The 27,727-nt window shown below is 41.6% G+C and overlaps 1 protein-coding gene across 1 annotated transcript; it reads left to right on the top strand.

Annotated features, from left to right (window-relative positions):
- On the top strand, positions 1 to 27,544 carry LOC311492897 (coronin-1C-A). The gene is made up of 11 exons (XM_084551338.1): positions 1 to 97; positions 9,696 to 9,892; positions 20,041 to 20,163; positions 21,473 to 21,602; positions 21,781 to 21,962; positions 22,742 to 22,861; positions 23,176 to 23,280; positions 23,366 to 23,511; positions 23,643 to 23,700; positions 23,840 to 24,082; positions 24,710 to 27,544. Exons 2-11 carry the CDS (start codon positions 9,698 to 9,700, stop codon positions 24,827 to 24,829), a joined length of 1,422 nt encoding a protein of 473 aa, XP_084407464.1. The 5' UTR covers positions 1 to 97; positions 9,696 to 9,697; the 3' UTR covers positions 24,830 to 27,544.
- The last annotated feature ends 183 nt before the right edge of the window (positions 27,545 to 27,727 follow it).

The following is a 27,727-nucleotide window of genomic DNA, read 5'->3' on the forward strand; positions in this document are numbered from 1 at the left end:
CAGCGGCTCCGGCAGAGGGAGGAATCAATTGGGATACTCGTCTGGGTTGTGTTATATCATTCGGATTTCGGGAATACTTTAATTTTCCTCTCAGAAGGTAGGTTACAGAGAATAGCTGAGTGTTTGGATTATTTCTGTTAGGGGTTTTTTTTCGCTCCTTATTTGGTCGCAGTTGTGTTGGTTGGTCCTGAAAACCGCAGCAGTCCAGACAGGAAAGTGCATGCGCTAGCTAAAATGAATAGTCTGTTAAACTGTCTTTTTTTTTTTTTTTTTTTTAGCTAGCATTAGCCTCTAACGACAGTGAACTGACAGCGGTACAAAAGTTTCTAACCGATAACTGAAGACATGGTTGTTTTTAAAATAAATGTGTTTGATTCATTTCGGGTTTGGTTGGGGTTTTATTGGCATTTCACTGGATGATTAAACGCGCTGTTGTACGTTATTGAGCGGGGTGGGGTAGCTTAACCATAGTGCGGCAGGAAAACTTATCAAGATCCACATAGACGGAGGTGCAGGCAGCAACAACCGCGCCCTGGCCGCTGGCATTCAGCACTGGCCTTAATAGAGGCTGTTCAAACTGAATAATAGGCTCCATACATGCATACATCGAAAAGAAACATCCAAGAATCAACGCTTCCGTTTACACACACGGTTAAACTGCGCCCCATTCATTGAAAACCAACGTATTCATCCAGATGCCAGCTTCAGATTTGACCCACTAACACAGAGGAATGAGAGATACATGGAAAAAAAAAAAGGGTCATAGCACCTTCCAGACACATAGATTATTGCCTCTTGATTGAACATAACACGTGGAGGATTTTTAGTGTGAAATAATGCATGTTGTAGTAGTTGGCTATTGTCAGTTTGGTTTAATTATGATCCAGTGTTAATACATCACATTCAAAGAAACTAAGCTTACTGCCTAAATATTTTAATTAAACTTTCCACAACTGGACCACATGTGTTGTAATTAAAATGGGTGTGTGCATTAATAAGTGTTTCACAAGTAGGGCCTCAAATGAACATCGTTTTCCTTTGTTTCGTTCAGTTTACTTAAAAGGCTATGATTATTCACTTAACAGTTACATGAAATAGAAAAGTAAATCTGTAAATCTTTATAATTTAGTGGAGTGTTTGGCGCTTTTTGGTGGATAAAGTGACTTCCGTTGGGTCTTCAAAGACCAACGCTGCTACTGGAAACTGAACAAAAAGTGGACATTGTTCGATAAGTAAAGATAAAGGCTTGACAGCTGCCCCGCTCCTTTCAGTAATAGTCCCTGCGATCGAGCCCTAGTGGCCGGATGATGTCCCAAATGGTCAACTATGAAACCCCCTCTGTCCCCTCACGCCACCACAGGCTCATTTGCCTGTTCTCCACAATGGGGTAGTTTGATTTGTAATGGCTGTGGTTGGTGTGACAAAAGGGCAGCATGACTTACATATTTGGCCCCTGACTTGAACTATTTCCCATGTGTAATAAGCTGTGGAGCCGAAGGAGTTCCCCCCTCTCAGCAAATCTGGCCCAGGGTTGCGAAGCAGGTGAAGGGGTCAACCGTACTACAGCTGTGTTTGGACTTGTTAGCCATTCCAGACGCATCAACCTCAGCTTGTTGTGCTGCAGTACAAGGTCTTCACAAGTGCGTAACCAGCCTTCCTATGGCTCGGCTGAGAGAGGAAGTGGGTCAGGAAGCAGAGGGAAACTAAGCATAAGATGTGAGGGAGTGTTAGTTCCTATCAGCTGCAGCAAGGCACCCTTGTATGGGGCTGTGGTGAACTCTCAAGTGCGTTTTTAACATATCCATTACATTTATTTCATCTGTGGCGGTTGACTTCTATCTCTGAGTCCAGCTGTTCCCTGCTGGCCATCTTAATTTACTCAAGTCTGTTAAAATTGTTGTAGTGGCTTGCTTTGTGAAAGAATGTCTATATTAAATAGACGCTTCTGTAATAATCCCCATCTTGTGGAAACAAGCATTTGGTCAGTAGCTTGGCCTTTACATCAAAGATTGCATTCTTTGAACATGTCTGACATACCTCAGTTTGTGTCCAGTCCTGTCTTTGCTAGATGTTATCTCAGTTCCCACCTTCTCCCAGATAACGCTCTGCCTGTTATTTTCAACATGTAGTAAGTCAACTTGAATAGCTTAAAAGAAAACTGAATTAAAATTGAATTATTATAAGGAGTTTGTTGCATATTTCCTGATGGCTTTTCCGACCACATGTGGACATGTGTATCCCTTTAACCAACCACCTGTTTAGTATGTTGGTGTGTATGCTTGTTTCGACTAGCATGCGGTAGATGACGGGGATCACATGCCTAAATCTGTACTTCTAGTTGTTTATGTGGTACAATGTTTTCTGTTTAAAGATGTGTATGTGTGATTAATTGAATATGAAACCAGACGTTATTCTTCATTTCATAAGCCACAGTTAGTATCTCTTCCAGTTTCATATATGTTGCAAATGTTTGGAAGTTTTCATTGCAAACTCAGCCACAGTAGACCCTTTGTAATGCTTCGACGGTTAGCGATTCCAGCAGGTGTGCCCGCACTAGCATGGTTTTCTTCCATTGGTCTTTCCCACACCAACTGACCACATCTGTTGAAATGGAGCAGTGGTTTGTGCATTATTCACTCGAGGAAAGGTGAAGTAGCTGATCAGAAAGAGGAAGGCATGTGGTTTGTACGTGTATAAATTTGAGCAGAAAGCAGCTTTAGGAATTTGTCTTACTTCTTCTTTTCTTTAGGCCTGTTGTGTGTTAATTGTTTTGTATGAACAGGAAAGACGTAGGTAGATTTTATATGTTCAGTTTGCATTGCTGCAGATACCAATGAACGTCACCCTGCACACAAGCACCAAAAAAAAAAAATTTGAGCTTTTAATTTTATAGTACTTTAAAATGGTCCCTGTTCAACCCTGACTTGTAAGTCGTATAAAAGGTTTAGGGTTCAGACGTTTAGGTCTCACGGTGTAGATGGGGTTTAAGGCATAGTCAGTGTCACTAAACATGCAGACGTTTCCGTTTTTCCGGTTATGGAATGAGGAAGTTGGAAAAAGTGACTTGTGTTGCAATCTTTCTGTAAATATCTGAGACACAATATGTGAGGCATTTGATTGGCTCATTGAACATTAAGTCACATTGCTCTCATGTCTGTTAATCTCATCCTCCATACAGTGTTAAATAATACAACAGCATTCCTTGAAACGAGGATGTGTAAAGTGTTGTGTTTCTGTCGTACGTACACTGATGGCAGGGCAGATTGTGTGGCCACTCTTTGAGAGAGGTGCAAAAACAGCACCGTATCTCATTGTTGCAAAAATCGCAGGAATGTAGCTGGAATCTGATTACAATAGTAGTCCGTGGCCTTGGATACAGGAAGGGGATTTAGGTGGCGTCTCATGTGGTCTTGGTGACAAAAGGCAAAAGGCAGCCAGTGTGTGGAGAGCACTGAGGCGACATCACTGGTTTGTGTAGTGGGGGCGAGGGGTGGCTTGGGTACCCGAGTGTGGGAAAAGGAAGGTCTGTGATCATTGATGATTGGTACATCTAAAGTTTCAGCATGAAGCTGCCTGTCGATAAAATACCAGTACATACACTTATCACATGTACCTGTGTATGCGTGACCAGCAGAGACTTGTGCTGTGGGTACCAAGATGGCGCTAGCTGCCGCATTGATGGGAAGCCGGCAATAACAACAATGATGAAAAGAACCAACAAACAAAGGAACTGCAAAACTAAACATCTAGCAGATAAGACCAGTCGAGAAACATGGAAGAACCTTGTTTTATTTGTTGATTGTATCCTCAGAGAGTTTAATGCATGCGGGTCCCCTCCACTTTAGACTGCAGGCTGTTTTCAAGGTAAACAGCTCTAGATGAAATAGTTGTTTTGGCAAAACATAACGAACTCTACTGAAAACCAGTTCATTCTAATGTAGCAGACTTGATCCAAATCCCACTTCATGACTATTATAATCTTCATTTTATGTTGAAACAGTGTAAGAAAGGTGCTAATTCAACCGTAAGATCATTTTAGATTACGTGTCGCTACAACACAGTACAGTTCAACGCTAAATGGCCTCCAAAATGAAAATGTAGATGAACCAACAACTCTCTCAGCTATTTTAAACAAATGCTCAATACCATAATCTTCACAAAGCTAAGATTAAGTGCTGGACAGTTATATTAGAATCCATTTGATTTCACTAGTGTACCTAATAATCTGGCAAGTGGCTGTATAAACACAACAGTCCTGCACAAAGAGAAGAATGTTGTGGTTCTACTATTTGTATTATGTGTGTATATTTTGTAATGCTTCTCAGTCATTGTACTACTACTACTACTGTACTAACAAATAGTAGGCAGTTGTATACAGTGTACAGCAGTTTTGTAAAAAAATTAAAAGAAACTTGTCGTGTAGACTATTCAGGCTCTAATTCTGTTGCCCCTCCTTCTCCCACATCAGCTCATCCTGATTTGTGGCTGGGATTTTCATGTTATGTCACCTCTTACTCGCCAAGAGCTCTATGAAAAACAGAGCATCAACGACAGTTTTCTATCCCAACAACACTGTGGTAAAAAGAAGTCTGTAGAGGGTTTATTGACATTGCTCACCCTCGTTTTTTATTGCCCGGAATAAGAGATTATCTTTGGGTTTTACAGAGCCTTAGTAGCCAATAAGTTTTAATCTATTGACTGTAGAAGTTAAGTAGTTTAGTGTCCTAGCATCTCTGCAAATAACAACGTCTTTACTGTTGTTCTTCAGGGTCAGGCAGTAATATATATAAAATTATCAATGTGCATTAGCCCTGTCAATGAGAAACCAGTTGGAGTACAAATGTCTGTTGACAGAATGGGGTGGCCCATGCTATAATTTGAAGGTGTGAACATAACTGAACATGGCAGGGATGGGCCGTGTGACGTTCTCTTGATCCTGAGGTTGTGTCATAAATGTACATGTTAATGCACGTGAAAAATCCCAGTGCAGTGACAACGGTCACCTTCAACTCCTTTATTGATCGCAGTATACAGTTACTGATATGTATCCTGGATCGAGTGACAGAGAGGGGTTTCTTTCCCCCAATACCAAATGTTAAAGGAATCGGGTTTTGCTTGACTGTCCAAACACGAGCCCTCTTTAAGCTTTCGTTTTCTTTTTTTTGCTCTCTGTAGCTGTTTTGCAGCCTTATGTCAGAGCAAAACAATTTCCCCCTTGGTTTAATGGAAGGCAGTCTGTTCTGTGGCTGTGAGGGTAGACGTGAGCTCAGTAGGACGCATGAAAGACCTACATTCTTATCACCTTTCTTTCATTGTTGCTTGATACTAGTTACACATTACTAGACTGCCATTGAATGTCCTAACAGATCTGTGAGATATGAGTGTGGCTAAGGAGTCCAGTCACGGATGCTAAAAACTGTGCCACACTGGCTCCATGTCTGTTGGTTATACCCTCAGGCGCTGGGGTCCTCCTTCTGTCTCTGCACATCAGGGTCAGCTCTGGTGGCTCAGGAGGCAGTAAGGTACATAGATCTTCTTTTGTTTGATTTGCCCAACATGTACTTGAGGTCTTTGCTTTTGCTTGAATTAGGCTCGGATCAGTGAACTGTAAATCTCAGGAGAGTGTCATCGGGTTGGCCTACCCCTGAGGATTGTCTCCGTGTCTCTGGTGCATGTCTGAGACTGTCAGACCAGCGTGAAACCTTCACTGCCTCAACAGGGCCCGGCTGACGTGGTTACATGCAAATGTCATTAGCATTGTGACATTGATGCTTGGGAATTGTCACGGTTTAAAAAAAAAAATAAAAAAATTACAATGTGGAACAGTATTCAGTTTATATTCAATTATACTGAGGTAATTTTTTGTTTATTTCATTTGGCTTTTGTATTTTTGACAGATAACGGGAATCCTATTGTCATTGTGTTTAAATTTTAATTGGTTATCTTTTGTGTTGAGAATGACTGTGTTTACTATTAAGTCCCGTGATTTCTGAGGTAACCACCACAGGGGTCTAACCGGAAGTTGACTATTTGGATAAGGCAAGTTTTTAGCAGAATGACCCTGCCTTTCTGGTTCGTGTGAGCTGTCCTTTAAATGTTCGCTATTTGTATGAATACTATCACCTTCCTAAGTATATTCAAAATATATTCAGATGCAAATGTTAACAGGGTTAGGGTTAGGGTTAGGGTAACCCTGAGTTTATGGTGTGAAGGAGGTATAAGGAGGGAGAATTGTTACGTACTGGTTCAGCCACTGAGAGACGTAGACGATAAAATGTATTTGCATCAATCACAGCTGTTTTGAGCTGCGTCACTATCAGCCATTCGACTCCACTCAGTCCAGGACTTGAGCTGTGCACTGATTATTTTATGTGCAGGTGCAGTTCTTCTGACCTAAATGTAACTCGGGTGCAATTGCTAGACTTCAGTGAAGACTCCGTCACTAAAAAGTTGTACAACCATCCATAAAAGGATTGTTAGGACATGTTACCACCACACCTCATGACTTAGACCCAGCGTTGCATAATCACAGCAACCACGCCCAGTCTACTCTGACCAACGGTGTGTAATCTGATAATGCCCAACCCCTGCCACAAAGGTTTCAAATGCAAGGTCAGTAATCTTGACAAAGATGAATCTGTCTGCTAATATTTGATTGGACAATAGTTTCAACACTGAAGTGCTAATGACTAGCTATGTAATAACTTTGGCTTTTGAGGTTTCAAAAAATCTCCTGCATCTCTGTTGCCTGATAGGTATGTCCTTCAAGCCCTTCCTTCACTTTGCTTTGGGTTTTGAAACCAAAATAGTCCATCAAAATCTGTTCCAGGTGAGGAATACGCCACAAGGACAGGCTTCATTTAATATCTACAGCACCTATATAATTCTCCAGATTCTCGGCTGTCCTTGTCCTCATCTTCTTTCCATTCCTTCCCATAATTTACTGGTTGGTTTGGTTTCTAGCTGTAAAACTCTTGTTGACTAATCTGAGCTTTTATAAGGTCGATCTGGTTTTGCAACGTAGGGAGTAATTCCAAACACGGAGACACATCATTTAGTTTAACAGTTGTTTGCATTTCAGTATTATCAGTAACATTTTAAGACACCTGTGTGTATTTCTTGGTTTTATTGGGTTTCTTCTAAGCAGTGTGTAGGCAAAGCAAATAACGATTTTCTTCTCTAGCTTCTGTTTCTAACGAGAACTCTAATGCTGCTGGAGTCTACTGAAGTTACTCCGACTCCCAAAAGACTGGGCCAAGCAATATTTCTGACACATTAAAACATTTACCAACAGTTAAAGGCAGGTCAGGCCTTGTCTCAGTGATGTGGCATTATTATCAGCAATGGAAACAATGGCAGACAAGTTCGCTAGCTAGTATGGTCTTGGTTTTTATTCTCCTAAACATTACAATTGCTTACTTACTGCTTGTAGCATTCTGGGGACCTTGACATGCTTGGTATGCCAACATGGCACGCCAGTTTCAAATTGCATGTTTGGCACAATGTCTTTGTTTGGATATTGCTCAAGTGTTTCCATGCATCTTTGGTCTTAGATCACACAAGTGTTCAAATCCCAAATTAGAAAACGGTTCCTACTAAATGCATAATGTACACGAAGTCCACAGGAGTCAAAGGAGTGTGTTTTTGTCAGCATTGCTTTACAAGAATGTCTGTTCAGTGTTTGACAGGAGAGGACTGAAAGTACCTGTGACTCATAACTTATAACCTGGAAGCCAATCGTGATCCAAAACACACATATCAAAGTGTGATGTGGAAACTTATTGGTGATTTAAGAAACATCTGTCCAGTAGTCGAACCTTTGCAATTAACAGGTTTTGCAGTTTTTTGTTTTTTTAAACCTGTGACAGACTTTATGTGCGTATATATCTTCAGACATACCTAAAGGGGATCTTTAAGGTTGCCACACTGTGTACACATACAGCACATACCTGACATTCAGTGTGTGGGCTGCCTTCTGTATGTCAATGGGACAGTTGCATAAGAGGAAAAGCTTAAAAATGATCATGCACTACAAAGTGTTTTCGAGACTGAAAATAAGCCCCCAATCAAAACGCAGCTGATTTAAGTGTCTTTTTGCGTCTTGCTGCTATTCCAAGCAGACAATGTGACATATATATATATATATATAGCTCTAAAGGTAAGGGAACAAGCCACACCGTTTGTATTGTTGATTGTTTCCCCAGACGGCCATCAAATTACGTTTGTTAAGAAAGAACATTTCCGGATTTCCAAGTTTTTGGCATGCTTGAAAAGCAAGGTTTTGTCGGCATTTACAAAAGGCAGACTTTTTTTGGCTGCCAGTTGCTTCCTGTGAAATTAGGGATTTTCTTCCTTTTAAGACCTTTGGCATTTGTATATTTCCTTCCTTTAAATTAATTCAGTGCCATTGTTAATGTGAGATAGTGTCTTGGTCATTTCTTTTTGGAATAATCAAATTCGGTTTCCTTGTCAAATGCACTTGTCAGATTTATAACTCTTGAAAATCCTCCATTTGAGCAAAAACAAATGAAATTAAAGATGTAATTGACCAGTCAACTTAGTTTGAACAAATAAATATTTTTGCCTGCTGTTAGTGTTTAGCTTTAACAGTAAAAAATGTTTTTAACATATGTACACAGTCAGATAATAATGACATTTACATTTGTTGTACCCAAGAGCTGAGCCGTTTTGATACTCCCACATCCCAACAGGACGAACTTCCTGCTTGTATTGCGATCTTTTGCCTGTCCGAAACATGCCACACAAGAGTTTCTTGCTCGCACTCATTCTTTCCTTCTCTCTCTCTCTCTCTCTCTCTCTCTCTCTTGCACACAAACACACACACAATGGAAAACCACCTTCAAAACATGTCCCACATCCTGTGCTATGCTTTGGTCGTGGTGATTCAGGCTGGGAAACTGTTCCCATGTGCCATATGAAAAAAAAAATAAAGACTTGAGGAACTTCACAAAACCAATACCACTTAAGACTGTTTGCATATCTGTAGCTTCTAGGTGAGGTCGGACCTGTTTCTGATTGTTCATGTGAAGTCGGGCGGCTTTCAATTTTCTTTGGAAGTGGGCTGTTATTGTAAGCGGAGCAGTGGGACTCTAAACGTTTTGGATGAGCGTGTTTTCTAAAGTACGCTTGTCTGCCAGCAGATTGTTGTTTGGGTGAAGATTTCTGCTGAGCTGACCACAAAGTCTTTTTTTTTTGTTTGAATTAGGTATGTCCCATTTTCCTTCGGAAGTAGCTCTAAGTGTGCCACAGATAATGCTGTTAGTATATCAGATGTTAAATTTTTGGCATGAAAGACCATAAATAAAACGACAAGTTTGTTTTATAGGTCAGTACCTTGGAAAAAACTTGTCACCCACCACAATAAATGACATTAAAAGATTCCACATGGCACAAAATGTTCTGCACCCAACCAAAGAATTAAGAAGAGTGAAAAAATGGTAGAAAGGTCTTCTTCGTGTACTGTACTCACCATGTACTCATCAGCACCACAGTGCTCAAGAGTAAAACACATCTGCAAAGGAAATGTGTGAAATGTGTTTTCAAATAGACTGTATTCGCTGGTTCATTCTGCAGTCTCCAACCAAGAACACTTGTCTTTTTGTTACTGATTTTATGTATATGAACTTCAGCAGTACATATCTTGAAATGAATAACAGTTTTTGTCCTTTCCACAGATATGAGACGAGTTGTACGGCAGAGCAAATTCCGTCACGTCTTCGGCCAGGCGGTGAGGAATGACCAATGCTACGATGATATCCGGGTTTCAAGGGTCACATGGGACAGCTCCTTCTGTGCAGTCAACCCCAAGTTTGTTGCCATAATTATTGAGGCCAGCGGCGGCGGAGCTTTCCTCGTTCTCCCTCTTCACAAGGTGAGTTTGTCGTGCCGCGGTGTATTGTTGGCTTGGGCAGGGCACCAGACCCGGATAGAGAAAACTGAATGCGCAAACATGTTTACTGCTTCTTTATGATACTTCAGTGCACTCTGATCATAATGGCAAACAAAAGTTGAACTAAAAATTTTGAGAACAACAGCTTGTTCCCCGTTTTTGTGTTCACCAAATAATCATTTGCATTGAAGACTTAACATCTTACGAACAGAGCTGTTGACTTTTCGTATTGGTGTGCCTTGGGGTTAATGTTTACCCGTGACCTTTTCATAGACTCTCGTGTGTACAACAGAAACTACTCTAGTCTCCTGATTCTCCATAAAAGGAATCGCTCCACAGATTCACACTTGGGTCAGGCAAGACTGTATTTGTGTTTGGCTGTAAAGAGCCACTTAGCTGAGTGAATACCCTTCATCCCTTCCTTTTGTTTTAGCATGCTGTCATAATTGGGTGAATTAAGGTCGCCTGGCATATCCCCCATAGAACCATTGGGTGCCATTGTGGTTGATAGTGGTGAATTGCTTGGCTGCTTGTGTTTCTGTTTGCCAACACCGAGCGATGGACAAGTGGCAGGTCTTCACACTGTGAGTGACATAAGCATGGCTGTACTGTTGACAGATCTACCCTGGCCCTGTAATTAGCGTACACCACTACACTGACATGTCATATGAGAAGGCTCTGGCATAGGGGACTGGATCCTTGGGCCTGTCATCGCACAGCTTACACCTCTCAGCACCTCATTCAATACTTGTACTGGAGGTGGGCTGCAAGCTCGACCGGTTTCACACTCCTCCTGCTCTCTTCTCTGTGTCTGTGTTTGACTGAGCTGCCCTCTGCATACCATGTCCCAGTACAGTCATGGCAGGTCTCCTGAACAAAGTCTACTTTGACTATCGAATTAAAAGAGTGAGGCCTTCATGTGCAGAGGAAGCCTCGGGCAATTTCCTCAAAAGAGACATTAAAAAAAAGCTCTCTTGATTTTTACATCTTCCCACATGTGAGCTGGCAGGTTTGACAAACTACCTCTTCAGATTTATTTCTCTCCTCATTTCAACCGGCACATGCCTCAAGATGCTGCAGCTCAAAGGAGAATGCCATGTTTTGCCATTATTGATTTTTGTGTTACGACTGTGGACTAGTACACATCGCCACCAAACCAGTTTTGGAGCTAAGCTTAAAAGGGAAAAGCTGTCATTGGGACATCTACATTTAGTTAAGATCTTAAGTTAATGGTGTTTAAAAACTGTGTTTTCTTTTCTTTTGACTTCTATTTCTTCGCCTTTGCCAGTGCTATTCTTAAATGAATTTTTCTGACAAAGCAAATCCATCTGGAAATCTCAGTATAGCCTCAAAAGGCAGAGCAGGTCTCAAAAGTGGGACAAGTCTGTTCTTGTAGCAGTTTGACTAGACTGCAGTGCAGTGGCTCAATGTTACAGAGTTGATCTCTGCACTAATAAACTACATCGAAGAACATTATGATGTTGCCTCTTAGTTACAAATTAGTTAAGCTAAATTGTAAGGACACTTGCTCTTCTGTGGGTTGTGTTACCAGCTGCACAAAGTGTTTTCTTTTATGAGCCTCTTCAGACACAGTCCTGCTTTATGGATAAGACTACTCATGTTTTCATAATTTGGGTGTTGATGCAAGGAAGCACATCCCCACAACGTCCCAACCCTCCCACCCCTTCCCGTCCCTAATGTGAGGGTGCATCTGTCCGGCTAACCCATCTGCCTCTACTGTGTTGCTCTCAGTCTCTGTGGGCAGCCAGCTGCTCGGGGCCTTTGTCCTGCACTTACTCCCAGCGCAGCCCTTTGTCGTTACCTCACTTTGGTTGGGGTGGGGGCTGAAGTGTGATGATGCTCCTTCCCCCATCACAATTAAGCCATATGCAACTGCACACTGCCTTTGTTATGTAGATGCAATAATGCTGGGAGAGCATTTAGGATAAGTATATTATCAATTATTATTATTATTATTATTATTAAAAATAAATGAGTATTTCTTTCTAGAATTGCACATCACCATAAATCCAGAAGTTGATGTGGATCTGTGACCTGAGGTCTGAGCCTCATTTTGAGCACTCAACTGATAGAGGTGGCTCTTTGTGTGACTCACTAGGATGTGGGTTAGTGCGGCAGGCCGCCCTGACTCAGCACAGCCATGAGTATTGTTGCTTCCTCTTGTCAGAACACAGGGATTTATAGAGAGGGGATCAGATGTCCGGCCCAACACATGTCATTCCCTTTCCTCATGCTTTCAATCTACCCCTTTCTCGTTCTTAGCTGGATGCCTGCTAATTTATTCCCTCATTTCCATATGAAGGAAGTTGAGGGAGTGAATACAGCAGCCAGCAAGTGTGTGGTGAAACATTCCTGATAATTCCGCTCTGTCTGATCAGGCTAAGAGGAGTGGAGGTGTCAGTAAATTATTACAGTCATTTTGATTTACGTCCCTCTCTTAGTTTAAGTTTTCATGAATGGGCATGGTAAGAATCCTGCTGTCTACATTGTTTTGGCCTTCAGCGCCTAATATCAGCAATGCTGCTGTTGTACAGAAAGCATGATCAAATGTGGAGTGCATGTGTGACTTAGATTCAATCTCTGAATGCACCGTTCATCCAGCGCTCAGCCCTTTCTGTTAGTAATCCCTGGGTGTGTGCACTGTGACACATTATTTCTGGTTTTGTCTCATGTGTGCCAGTTTCGCTGCTAAATAAGCTGCAAAAATGCGCCGTGTGTGCGTGATACCCAGGGTCGTTCCCCATACTTTGGTCAGTTTGTTATCCAAGACCTCTATACCGCTCAGTTGCCTCTGCTTTTGCCGCTTATGCCGCTCAGTCCTGCTGACTGCAGATTTTACCATATATGGTCATTCACTGCTCCCTGCCTGACAGCCTTCCAAGACCATTTCCTCCCTGCCCTGCCATTGGCTGCTTCATGCAGTGTCAGTACACATGTGAATTCTGGGATAGGCCAAAATATGAAGAGCGGCCAAGATGAGAGAACTGGGTTGAAGTCAGATGTTGTTTCTGTCAGAGTCACTCACTGTATCCCAGTGCCATGTTTAAATAATTATATTAATGTAATCAGATGACTCCCAGATCACTAAATAGAAAGCTGTAGTTAAAATTTGAAGTATGAAATGCTTGAATATGAAACTGTGAGTGCAATGCCATTTGATTCACTGAAAGGCTACTACAAAAAGAGCAGTTATTTCACAAATTATTTACAGGTGCACATGAACGCCCCCGGTGGGCTGCCGTTCGTATACTACGTTATTTTTAAAATAATTTTCTCATTCGCATGCTGTCTGTTTCCAGTTAATCATGTTGTTTGACACAGCATGCACTGGGGAGACAGAAGGAAGATGTGGAGACAGTGTTGACAGAGGCCGTCCCTCAGAGGGAATACAAAGTCTATTTAGAGCAGTCTGATCAAAGGCATGATAGAGCTTTGTGACCCTTCTGATTTTTATTAGAGGTCTTACTCATAGTGTATCTCCGTGGGCTTAGACAGACTGGAAATGCTTTTTTCTCTGTTGTCAGTCATCAGTGACCACCAAGCAGCTAATTGTACCTTTAGAGTTAACTGCAGTTACGTGTTAGTAAATATCTTGCGCATCAAGGACACTTTTATACCCATTTGGTATCAGAATTTCAGTTCCCACAAATACTTCCAAACTGGCGAAATTGTCCCAGGCCTGAAAGCTACAGAATATATCACATCTCTGTACAGGTATGTCTGTTTAATCTCTTCAGCTATAGATAGCTCAGGTTTGGAGGGTTTTACATTGTATTGTTCCTGCTCTATCATTAAGAGGGTTGTAAATCTGAAGAAAAGGTTCCGGGTGTGACGGCACCGCTGCTACTACCGCCTCAGCTGTTTGTCTCAACCATACAGGAACAGAGACTTGTAAAAGTGGAAATTTCCATGGAGCTCTGAGCAGCGCTGGACAGCATGCATGGAAGACCCTTTAGTGGTCTGCATGTGTGAATCACATGTTGAGCTGAGAGGAGAGAGGAAGTGTGCAGGCCTCTTGTGTGAATGAAAAGAATGTCCTCTCTTGCCTTGAGGGAGTGTTGTTCATACATTTTTTTTGTGTTTCGGCGTTGTGCTTTGTATGGATCGCCGTGTGATTCACTCTCATTTTCTGCAGTCTTACTTGTTGCTATGCAACTGGTTGTTTTCTAGGCCTCAGACATTCCTCTCAAAGGATTCGAATGTCTATAGTGCAGTTATGGACATGTTAGGTATTCGGCTGCTCAACGTAGCCCCTTGCTGTTGGCGTGGGTGTATTATTTATTTAATTTTATTCTTGTTTTGGATACATTTATATTTTAAGTTGCGCTGACGTTTCATATACCTGTGGACCGGTCGCCTTGGAGATGATATTCTTGCCTGGCTGGTTTAGTCTGTTACCCCCCCCTTGTTTTTTTTTTTTGCGAGAGCGTGATGTTCTTTACCGCTGCTCACTAGTCTGCTATGACGTAAGATCTTGATAGTCATGACGAACCTTAGGCATACAAAAAATTAGGAATCATTACAACATTAAGTTCAAATAAAGCCATAAATGTTTTCCATCAGAAAAGATTTCACATCTGAATTGAATAATCCAGTTAGTGGTGGTTACATCTGATAATGAAATGACAGTGGACTGATATCCCTTATCTTTGTGCTTGCACGATGTTTTAGGCATGCTATGTCTAAAATATTGTGCAATATTGTGCAATATTCTAGACATGTTTATTACAATTACACAAACTATAAATTTAACAGTGGCTTAAAGTAAAGGTGGGGTGCAACTAGTCAGGCTAGTTTCATCACCATTTTAAAGAAAGTCTCTTTTAACCCATTCAGGCCTAAATACTCTTCTGTAAACCCCCTCTCAAAACCTGAGGTTTTTCAAAATATGTCAACGCTTACTAAAACCTTAATTTCTCAGGCTCTGTAGCAGATAAAAACATGAGATAAAAAGCATTTGACAGCTTACTTCTTTGGCTTTCAACTTGACTGACTTGCTAGGGCATAATCTTCAAATGCATTTTTTTTAAAAATCAATAAACACCAAACATTTTTGAAAATCAGTAAAGATCTATTTTTCCAATTACTTCGTCAATATCACTTCCTTCACTTGAGTCAGCCATGACGGATCGCTAGCACGGTGTTTAAAATTTTCGACCAAAACATACTCCACGTGTAGGCTTATTTCGACCAATCACAAAGCGTTTTATTAGTCGCATGAGTTTAAAAAAAATCCCTAAGCATCTCTGTCACTCACCCCAAGAATATTTCAGCCAATCACAGTGCATATAATTGGCCATGTGCCTCGAAAAAGACGACAAGGCTTAAAATGACACAGACGCGTTTGCCGGTCTTAATGGTAGCTACGCATAGATGAGTGATCCGGTCTTAAAGGTAAACACGCACAGATGCGTGATCCGGTCTGAATGGGTTAAACAAGCTCCCTTCCTTGTCAAGAAGTCTTTATACTTAAGTCTTGTCCAACAAATATACAATAACTAATGCAAGTAAAAACAACAACTTTGTGTCTGTGTGAAAGGGATATAAAAAAAAAAAAAGAAAAAACGTACGCCGAGATTTGTTTCTGACCAAATCAAGCACATTGAAACAGCTTGACTTTGAAGCCGTTTTGAGTTGTTGCCAAAGTTAAGACTTCAGTTTGTCCAATCAGAGTCATCATAGTGCTCCTAGTTATTCTATCACGTCTGTCAGCTGGTGGGTGGCAAACAACGTTGTGTGCTTTTTAAGACACATACAGACTTGCAACTTGGCCTCAAGCATGACTTTTTCAGAGGGACAGAGGGGAGAATGCAACAAGTTGCCACAGGTTAAGTTGCTGAGTGTAGTGAGGTTTGAGTTGGCTTATACCTTTTGTACAGCTTTGGTTGTTGGTAGCTGCCAATGCTGTGAATTATTGCAATCTCACTTCTTTCAAACTGCATTCCTACCTTGTGTATCATACTATCGTATCTTCACACAGGCTTGAGGCAAGACTTGTGTTCGCTCTTCAGACCCTGAAATTCTTATTGGAGGATATCAGACACAAACACCATCAACACCTCAAAGGGTGCTACATTTGACACCCTGGCGGCCCTCTTGCTCTCATTAGTCATACCCATACCAGAGCTGCCTGAGGCCGAGGTGTGGAATGTGAAGAACGCTTGGCTTTTTGGGCGAACTGTCGACCACCTCTGCCCTGCCTGGGATGATCAGCAGGTTGAGCTCCCAAGCTTAGCTAAAGGGTTACTGGTGCTTTACGGCTCATTTCTACAAGTCAGTCTTTGCATAGGTGGTCCTAATCTTTGGAGAATCTGTCAGCCAGGCTGCATTAAGCACAGGCACAAAGTTTTGCACTCCACGATGTCTGCACATGGACAAGTTTGGCAGTGTATTTGTAATCAAAGGGGTTAAACTGATTCAACATTCTCAGGTAATCATCTTTGCCTGTTTTGTCCTATAAACCTTAGGATCTGTGGCAGCACCATTGTGTGAATCACTTTAAATGGCTGCGTTTGTGCATAACAGACACACAAAGACACTAAAGTATCATCATAACCCTTGTATGAACATATGTACGGCACCAGTGATCGTAGAAATGGTCATTTCTGGTTTGCACCTTGTCGATACCACTTGCTTGTTGTGGGTGTGTAAAATGTACTTGACTGAACACAATCCTTAATGTTAAACTGTAGAATTATTACAAAAATAATAGGTACAATGGGACATAACTTTAAATTGTTGTTCATCTTATCATTGTGATCGGATTGTTCTTTGTCAGACTTGTTTGTGCTGTTTCCGTTACTACACCTGGTCATTAGTCCATGTCCTTCCTGCTTTACATCCTGTTCCTTCTGCCTTTCGGAAATCATGTGGGGGTAATAGTTTTAGCTAAGTTAAGTGGTGACATTAATATGCACGGACAACATGTCTGCCTCGTAATGTCAATTATGTGTAATTTGTTTAAACGAAAGCGGAAATTTATCAAGAGGTCATCCGACTCAAAATGGCAGTGTTACGCGATACTGAATGGTGGCTCAGAGATCCCTGTTGACAGTGGTGTCAAAGTCTGCTCTCTGTAAACTCTGCTTCGGGGTAGATTTCAGGGTGTGTTCAGGGGCGAGGTTTGGACAAGATCTTGTGATTTTCACATACTACACATCCACACTCAGTTCATTCTCACGTACACTGGACTTTGATCACTAAGCTTGAAGTTGGAGTGTGTGTCAGAGCCTACGTTTGTCTCGGTCAGATGACTCCATGGCCTCATATTTTCATATAGTACAGAGTCACTAACCGTAATATGCATGTTTGCATATTTGTATCTACGGGCACTGCAGGACTGCACTGACTGAGGAAGCTAATAAATGTTTGAGATATGAAGCCGGTGAATTGGTTACCGCAATTGTAGGATTGAATTATCTACTGCTAGGCTGTGTTAGCAGAAGCAGGGAAATGTCTACGGGCAGGAGCGCCTGAGCAATAAGTGACGACTGTTTTATGTAATACTTGAACATACAGTCTAACAAGTGGCTCCATCAAATAATTCAACAACCATATGCCAGGTTAGTTGAAGCTGAAATTCAGTTGTTTATGTGAACTGCATTTATTTCATGTACATCTAGTTTATTTTGTATTTTTTATTAATTATAAACATGGCATGGTGTGCAGGAGAGAACAAATTACATAAAAGACACTTGTTTACTTAGACTACTATCGACACCAGAGTGTCAATAGTAGTCAGCCCAATGCTGTCTCCTGTACTTGTGCTCATATTTGTATAGCAGCTCGCACACAACCGAGCCCAATGCCACTTTAATGTAGTGTTAACCTCTCGTTGCTGCTCAGGTAGGCGGAGGAGTAGCGATGGCAGCAGCTTGGAAATATGTTTGGATAATCGATAATGACAAAGGTAAAGCTGACCGCTGCAATCTACGTTCTGCTCAGCTGTCGAGAAGGAATGAAAAAATAACTCCTTTTACTGTAAACTCTTTGATAAAACAAAGATGCATACACAGAGCACAGAGTTCCAGGACTTTTCAAATGCTAGCAGTGAGAAATTTAACAGCAAACACCAGAGAAGCGAGAGGAAAATGTCCAGAGATAAGGCACATTCTGTAAAAATAACAGAATCTCTCAGTCCACTTATTACTCTTGACAGTTGTTGAACCTTCTCAGTGAACTGGTACTATATCACCGAAACTGTACTACAGAATCTACACGGTTTTGTGAAAAGGCACACTAGCAACCTGTCGGATAGCTGTCATTATGAGAGCACTAGCTACATTCAATTATTAGTCTGCAAAACCACAATGAACCATTTGGAGTCTGTCTGAACTTAACTTATACTGGTGGTTTGTAGCCAAGAACAACTGACTAAACTTGCTAGTTCATCTGATCAGTGAACTACCAATGAAACTGAAGTTAGTTTACTGTACTGCTGTCAAATCAGATCAGTTTAATGTGTCCACACCAGGTTGGCCTGCAAAGAGGAGAGGGGGAAGACACAACACGTTTTAAAACAAAAAGTAGAATAGAATAAAGTGGCCCTGAGCCACTATTGAAACGCAAACGGTGAATGCAAATGATGATAACCGTGCATTGAGGCTGGCCAAAAATGGAGGACCACGTTATAACTAAAAAAAAATAAAATAATAAATCCATTGTACTTCTGTGAGGACTGTTTTGATTACACTGTCATCCTAAATCCACTAAGAATACTGTGTGATTACTTAGTGCCTGATTCACGGTTATAGGAGCTTACATATTTTGTTGAAATTGCTTCGAGTTATGTTCTCATGTGCTTTGGATTGTACCCCTTACTCATGACTGGATATACAGCATTGAGATTTTGTTGCTCCTCGTTCTCGATTCTTGTTGCCATTCCTAGTATAATAGCAGAATAGCTGTGGGCAGTGAGCGAGTCTTTCTTGGATTAGGGAAGCCATCATTCTTTAAATAGGGCTGCAGCAGCAGGACTCTTTCCACAGTAGGTGACATCATCTCTCTGGCCCTGCGGTGGTACTTTTCGTCAGCAGAGAACAGGGTGTGTCTCGCACAGGCCATTGCAGCGTGGGTTTGCATGTAGAGAGAGCACCTGGTTCCCCTGGCTCATAGGGTTCAGAGGTAACATCCAGCTGCAGGTTGAGTTGAGGATTCACAGTGTCACCGAAGGTTATTTCTGTTTGTGTTTGTGCGTGCACACATCAGAAACTCATTTGTAACCTTCTCAGTTGTATAAGTAGATTACGTAAGGGGCACAGTCCTGTGCTTGATTTAGGTTTACCATTTTAAAGTAAGGAGTTGCTGTAGAAAACTAAGCTTTCTTTGGCATGCATCTAGTGTATAATGACATCACTAGCAACTTTCCTTAATTACTCTGGGTGGTCCAGTAGGGGCTAAATCTAATCTGTGTTTGCTTCTGTGTAGCGCCAATAAAACCCAAGCCTCTTTTTTTGGCTGAGCTGTGGTGTGACAGATCAAGGCGGATGGTTTTACGGTTTTGGGCATTTGGACTTGTTTTACTCATTGCTCATAATATTGCAATGATGTATGTAAGGAGTCTCAATATTTTGAACATAATTTCAGCAGTGCATGCTAGGCTAGGAGGTTTTTGTGCAGCAGGATGTTCTTGACTCCACACTTTTTTTTTTTTTTTCAGTCTTCTGACCCAACTTTGAGTAAATGTGATTAAACATATGTTGTTTATATTAGTTTGTATTTGTAAAAGCTACCTTTTTAACCATACCTTTTTTGTGATGTTGGTACGCAATGTTTCAGTTGTTGTACAAAAAGAAATAAGATTTATGTTGATGGGTGTGTTGTTGATTTTGCCTTAATTAGCACTGCATCAGTCACATTTAATATCTGAATGTAGGATTAATCCATTTAAGTGCCTTTTGTTAGGCGGCGTGTGCATGCTTGTGAATATGAGAGAGAGAGAGTGAGAGAGCAAGAGAGAGAGAGAGAGAGAGCTTGTTTTTGCAGGTGGGATTTAGGATTATACTGTAATTGTCCTGTTTCAAAACACGCTCACTCCTCCAGCATGGACAATGTTCTCTGAGGACTAGACTAAGACTAATCTTATTACTTTGTCTTGTTTGTCTTTATAGACGGGACGCATTGACAAATCCTACCCCACAGTGTGTGGTCACACAGGCCCGGTGTTGGACATTGACTGGTGCCCTCACAATGACCAGGTCATCGCCAGTGGCTCCGAGGACTGCACAGTGATGGTAAGGTTTGCCTCACCCTTTACTCTTCACCTCAGACCTATTAATGGAGGGAAAACGGCAGCACGCATTCTTGAACCAATAAGTGACAAGAGACTACATGCTCTTATTGCGTAAGGCCGGGCTGTTTGTAACCCAGCGATGGCTGCAGGCCTCACCCTCTGGATTAGATTAGGCTCAAATATGTGTTGTAGGAATCAGAGCTGGGGAATGATTTAGCTGTTTATTGAGCTGAGGTCACTGACTTTTTTGAGACTGTAGTTGTGCTTTCCTCCACATGTCCTTATTTGGACGTTGAAAGGCTAGGGTTGGTTTTCAGTCTGTTTATGTGGCTACCACTTCCTCACCTGAAAGTCCTGACTTCCTGTTGAACTCCATCTGAATCAAAGCCATAGTTATTGCGTGTTTTCAAAAGCATAAGCCCAGAGAAAGGAACCACTCATGGTTCTGGCCTTCATTGCGTTCGATCTTTCGAAGGTACATTTTGCAGCCTTAATAGGCTCTGGGCAATGTTTAGTTTAGATCCAACAGGAGGGGGTTTTATTATGGGTGTATACAGAAAACCAAAGGAGAAATGCTGCATGATGTAAACGGGGTGTAACACCTCCATCACATGATGAGACCGCTCCTTTTAAAACTTTTTAGCTGAATAGATGAATGCCACAAAAGAAGCACTAAATAGTAAATGTTTCAGTCATGATTGATTATTTTACTTTTTTCTTTCCAAAGTATGATAATCTATAGAATGTGAAGGTGACCGTACATATGGACCTTTTTTCTAAACATTCAAATGTGAAGCTTAGGTCTGAAGTCTTAGCAACATGTTGGGAGGCAAAGGTATGACTATATGCAACAACCCACAAATATTTTATCTTAAACAAACAGTGGCTGGGCCGTAACTGTCATGGAAGCAGAACAAACATCACACAGTGTCAGTTGTTTGATATGTTCTCAGCCTCCACCAAATATGAATGAAAATCCAAATATACTATAAGTGCATGTGGCTATTATCAGAAAGGTAGTGTCACTAACTTTCTGATAATTCATTCATTTAATGTTAAGTATTGTATAAACTGCAGTGGCATCAAACTTAAATTTAACTGTGTTCCAGTCACTAAATAACTTGCTGTAAAAGTCTTAGTCACTGCTGCCCCCCGCAGGTTCTTTTTGGTAACTACAGCTTATTGCTAGTCTTTGTGGAGCAACACAGTAAACTGCTACTCAAGACAGGGAAATACTTGAGACTGTGTATATTTGTCAGCTTTTATTGCCACTCTCTGCTTCTGACTTGATCTATTCATGGCCACCACAGGTTTGGCAGATTCCTGAGAATGGCCTTATCACTTCCATGTCTGAGCCAGTGGTTGTACTGGAGGGCCACTCCAAGCGCGTTGGCATCATCACGTGGCATCCAACGGCGCGTAACGTCCTTCTTAGTGCAGGTAAGAGGCCCGGCCATCTCCTTAAATCCAGCTGTCCTGGTCTTCAGAAGTTGCTGACATTAAAGTTAAACACAAAACTTTAAACACTGTTGTGGCAGCTTCCTTAAACACAAATTATGTTTATGACTACCATGTGCTACTGCCAAGATCGCCCTCACCTACTTCAATCTGTCATCAGGTTGTGACAACCAGATCATCATCTGGAACGTGGGCACTGGTGAGCCCATGATCAACCTAGAGGACATGCATCCTGATGTCATTTACAACGTGAGCTGGAACCGCAGTGGTAGCCTCATCTGCACCTCCTGCAAGGACAAGGCCATCCGTGTCATTGACCCACGCAAGGAGACGATTATTGCTGTGAGCAGTTTACAACAAATTCTTTATTGCGACATTTTATGTTTTAATTGTTTAAATCCTTCCGCGGTGTGTCAGAGGTAATTATTAATTTTGCTTGAGTGAATTCGGGTTGCAGTTGGGAAGACCTGCTTCATCTGGAGGGCCTGGGTTGAAATTAACTTACTGAATCATCTCTAAATTTACATTCACTCTGCACTTATTTGGAATATCAGGATGCCATTAGAATTGATACTACACTGGACAGTAATAACATGCAGATGCAGCAACAGGTCCGCTGTGACAAAAACAAAACAGGCATCCACATCTGTAAACTGAATTCTAAGTGAAAGGTTTAAATTTTTTACTTTTCATCAAAATGTTTGAACGAAATGTGACTTGTGACTGGTTGATTGCGACAGCGGCATCTCCACACACAACTTTCACAAAGTAGCCCATATTGTAAGCCGTTTGCTGTTCATTGTAGGCTACCATCATTACAGAGCTTGATTTCCTGTTTGTTTTTTGTATTAAAAACTTTTCTGGCATTATGAAATCCCCAATTCAAACATCGTACCAAATATGTACTCTGCTCCTCTCACTTGATTGCACGGTCTGCTTGGAAGATTACATGAATATGTAAATATACAGGCGTTCCTAATAAAGTGCTCGGTGAGTGTAGTTTCATTGCTGTGTGTGTGTGTAGCCAACTCCGACCATAATGTGCGGTCGTGCAGCCAAAATGGACACGAAGTTTTGAGAAAGTGGGGACTTTGGCTCACCTCTAATCCTGTACTTCACAGGAGAAAGAGAAGGCACACGAGGGCGCTCGACCCATGAGGGCCATTTTCCTCTCTGATGGCAACGTCCTCACCACTGGCTTCAGCCGCATGAGTGAGAGACAGCTGGCCCTCTGGAACACGGTAAGCTGCTTCTTAAGTGTTGACAGCACTGCATAAGTTCAGTGATTATGGGTTCTATATTTTGTGCTGTTTTAGTGTTTAATTCATGCACAAAATTGAATGTACACCACATGATTTAGATTCTTCAGTCTTTGAATTTAGGTCAACTGTATAAATGAAAAATGGACATCACATTTACACCTATACTTATAATACGTAATATGATGAAGTCAGGATAAGAACCACTTTTACGTTTCTCAGAGCTTCTGTCTGTCATAATCTTCAATAGAACTCTTTCTTACTTACTTTTTTCTTTTTTCTTTTTTCTGAAAAAGCAAAACATGGAGGAGCCCATGACCGTTAATGAGATGGACACCAGCAATGGAGTACTCTTGCCCTTCTATGACCCAGACACAAATGTTGTTTACCTCTGTGGAAAGGTAAGTTCCTTTTTAACCACCCAACAATTCACCCCCCCCACTGTGCGAACGCAGCGAAAATAAAACACCTCTTATGTCTTGACAGGGTGACAGCAGCATCCGTTACTTTGAAATCACGGACGAGGCTCCCTATGTTCACTTCCTCAGCACCTTTGCCACCAAGGAGCCTCAGAGGGGCATGGGCTACATGCCCAAGAGAGGCCTGGATGTCAATAAGTGTGAAATTGCTCGGTAAGCTAGTCTGGGTGGCTATGTTCCTCCATGGCTTCACCACTAGAGGGCATAATGTAATCATATGAACTTTGCAACCTACTTTACTGCACTGAAGTGTGAGTAACTGGTTTGAATTTGCATGTTGCCAGGTTCTACAAACTGCATGAAAGGAAGTGCGAGCCTATTGTGATGACTGTACCTAGAAAGGTGAGTCCTAGGGGCCCTCTTTGTGTACCGTTATTAAACCTCTAATCTGCTTGTTGTATCACATGCAGCATAGTGAGGCCTTGTCTCATAGTATGCTGGCCACAGAGTATTCCTCACAGCTCTTGTCCTTCCCCATCAGTCCGACCTGTTCCAGGACGACTTGTACCCTGACACAGCTGGACCAGACCCCGCCCTGGAGGCTGAGGAGTGGTTTGAAGGCAAGAATGGTGACCCCATCCTTATCTCCCTCAAGAACGGCTATGTCCCGGGCAAGAATCGCGAATTCAAGGTGGTGAAAAAGAACATCCTGGACAGCAAGGTCACCAAGAACGCGGAGAACTCCAGCCCCGCCAACAAGCCTGCCTCTCCAACTCCTTCAATTGTAAGTGTTGATGAATGTTACATTTGATTTAATAGTTAATTTCCACTAACTAAATGAGGACAGTATGGAATAATAAATAATCTGGTCTGCAGAAGATATTTTACATTGTTGATTTATACGTAAGAAGAGCCTTATGGCTGCAGACATTACCAAACAGAACTGAGGTCTGTCATCTTAACTCCAACCTCCATCTCATTAATGCCCCCCACAGCTAGCCTCATCCCTCTGAAGCCTAACTGTATATGCTGGAGTCACGGCAGATTGCTGGCTGTCTTTATGAGGCAGTTTGTAGATAGTTGTTCATACCACTCTCTGACCCACAAACCGAGGGGTCTGCTGCTGCCCTGGGCGCCTGTTCCTGGGCGTCTTGCCGCATCTCACCCACAACACAGCCGCCCTCCTGGGACCCAGCCCATGCGTCTCTCTGCTCTCCTGCTCTGTAATCACAGCCCACTGGGTTCCAGTGCTGGCAAAAGATGTTAACCCTCAGAGTACCAGCTCTTGCCGGTAGCACTTATGATAAAGGAGTTGCATTGCACTCGACTGAGATATTTCTGACATTTGACGCGTGACGATGGTTGTGCGTTTAAATAAATACCTAAAAATTGTCTCTTGTGTTTCACACAGAAATCTGAAGCCAAGCTGGAGGAGATCTTGAAAGAAATCAAATCCCTCAAGGACCTCATCAGCAGTCAGGAGAAGCGAATCATCACACTTGAAGAGCAAATGTCCAAAATCGCCATTTAAGGACCCTTTGCCCGACCCGCTACAATTCAGGACGTTCCATTGGCTAGTGGATGGGCGGAAACAGTCACTGCCTATCTCAATGACAGTCTTTCGTCTGAGTCCTGCCTAGCAACAATCCCTAGCAACATTCCAGATGAACTTTTTTTCTTAGCCAGCCCCCGACCCTCAGTTTAACACAGGTGGAATAAGAAGGACATTTGGCAAATTTAGCTGAAAGTACTCTCTCTCTTTTTGGTGACAAAGAACTGTGTTCCTTTTATTCTGTGGCAGTCATTCTTTTTTTTTTTTTTTATTTTGTCTACTTGTATAATAGGGTCTTACATAATTCTTTCCATTTTAGAATAATGTCCAAGAAAGTTCCAGTGTCAACAGTCCCCATTTACTACTACTTGTGTATCATGTATTTTTTAGGTAGGAATCAGTGTTTCATTATAGAAAACCCCAAAATTATAATGTTGCCAAATCTGGAATTTTGTTTACACCTCCTTAACAGTATTTTCTCTCTCTCTCATCGTGGGGGTATTCAAGATATAAACGGGAAAACTCGTTGCAGTAGACTGGTTATGTAAGGAGGTGGATAGTTTCATCAATAGTGCTCTATGACATTAAAACGAGTAAACTGAATTGAGTAGATTGACATTTCAAGTTAAAAGAGAGCGTATTCCTGTTGCCACAGTTTACACCAATCACAAAGACTTACCACAAAGGACAAATTCTTGCTGTCTGTGTTGACGCTGCACAAATCATTGCCTGCTTTCTATTTCTTTCCATTTCTGTTGCTTCCTGTTATCCTGACTGTGGACACAGTAGTCCATCTAAACATGCATTCCTTCCTACCTTGCTTCATTAACATGCACTCTGCACTTATTGAAGAAAATGACAAACACATTCCACAGATCTCACTGGCAGTTCTTGGTAGGAGGGGAAAACCTTTCCTCTTCCCGTAAACATTCTACTGTAGTGACTCTGTCACACTGCGTGGTTGGTTGTTTATTGCATGTGCTGCCCATGGAAATACCAACTTGGGAGGGTTTCATTCTTCTTGCAGAGGAACATTGTTTAGTTTGAGAGGTTTAGTCACCGGCCTCAGTGTTTGTCTGCAGTCTAGCTCAGCGCACAGGTGCAGTCAAGTGTCGTGAGATTATTTTTTGTCACCGTTCATTTGCATTCGCACGCCTTCTCAGATCGGCATTTTCTGCACAAACAAAACAGGAACTGATTCAGGATGACTCCAAATAATCACACGTTGACTTGACTGTTTAAAACCACCTGGTGATGGGGCTGGAGATCGCTACAGAAACTGTTCTTGATAGACCTTAAAGGCCTAAGATTGTGTGTGAATATGTGCCTCATGTCTTTGGCCTTTTGGGAACCTGTCACTATGGATTTCCTGCTTTGTTTTTTGTTTTTTTATGGGGGGCGGGGGGGGGCGGTTATAAAATTGACTCTCGGCAGAACGTCTGAGACTTGCATCTAAATTAGAAGAATTGAATATCTGGGTTATCACTCCACTGTTCATTTTTAGCCTGTTTCTTGTTCCAGCTGTGCTTATATCCCTCTTAGCACTTCCACGTCTTGGTTCTTTAATGGTTATTTCTCAGATGCCCCAGTTCAGTAGACTTATTACAAATACAAGGAGCCATTAAATTGACCAATCTGAGTTGTTCTGGTCCAAGAAAAACTTAATTTCTTTTATGTTTGAAAATTGTAGCTTCCCAGAGGGAAGCTGAGACGGGTAATGGTTCATTGTGTTGTTTGCCTTCGATAATTGTTACCACTGTAAAGATCTGAAAGTGCCATAGAGGTGAGCCTGGAAGTGTTTGTAGGAGACTGTTTTGTGTGTAGTTGTTGTGTAGGAAATGGAAAAATTGAGAGGTGCCTGGATTTAAAACCACTTTGAGGTGCTATACGTGGTACAAACACTATGTTCAGAGGACCCTGTTCCTAATGTCCTGTATGTCACCAGGCTGGATTACTGGTTGGGGTTTATTTAGAGGCATTGTGCCCCTGACATTTTGACATTTTGCACCTTGGTACGGGTATAAAGAACATATTTTTTTGTTGTTGTTTTAATGACATCAAACCAAGAATCTCTAAGTCATTGTGGCTTTAAGAAGCAATTTAAGCAGTGAGTTGTAGATTATTAGTGACAGGAAGTCTACAGAGTGTGACAGAGACGTCTGACACAGATTATACTGCCAAGTCTTTTATCAGACTGCCACTCTCTGGATTCTGTATAGCACTGTAGGCACGAGAGCTTTTGAGGAGGAGGAGGAGTAGTTGATAGCGACCCAAAGGGACACTGTAGGTTGGAGAAATGTGCTGTGGAAAGATAGATGTATGTTTGTAATTAAGGTCTAGAAAATGAGTGAAAGCTGTGTAAATAACATGACCATATATCTGTTTTTTTTGTTTGTTTTTTTAGTTTTTGTCTTTTTCATTTTTGTTTTGTGGTTGTGCTGAAGAGGGTATATGTGAGGGAGGTGGGTTTTAAATGTTTCCCCTTGTTTGTGTTCCTTGCACCTTGCCATAACGCATCATGAGAAATGGAGAACATCGGAGGTCACGTGAAAATCAAGAAAGCAAATCAGACGAAGACATGCCAGGATGAAAGCCTCGTGTGGAGGTCTGCTCAGCATTTTTGTTCATTATTCTTGCTTCAAGTATCAAACCTTGATTATAAAAAAAAAAATTAATAAAGAATTTTTAAAATGGGCTCATTGTGTAAATCTTATTTATATATTTTGCTAGCTCAGGGCTAGCTTTTAAACATGGAAAGTAACCAGTTACAGCATTTAAATTTAGATACATATGATACTAAATAAAATAGTTATACAGGACATTATAGCAAACACCTTATGCTTAATTATGCTCAATTTTGGCATTGTAAAGTTAAGC

Source organism: Chelon labrosus (assembly GCF_963514085.1).
Source record: "Chelon labrosus genome assembly, chromosome: 9".
Lineage (NCBI taxonomy): Eukaryota > Metazoa > Chordata > Actinopteri > Mugiliformes > Mugilidae > Chelon > Chelon labrosus.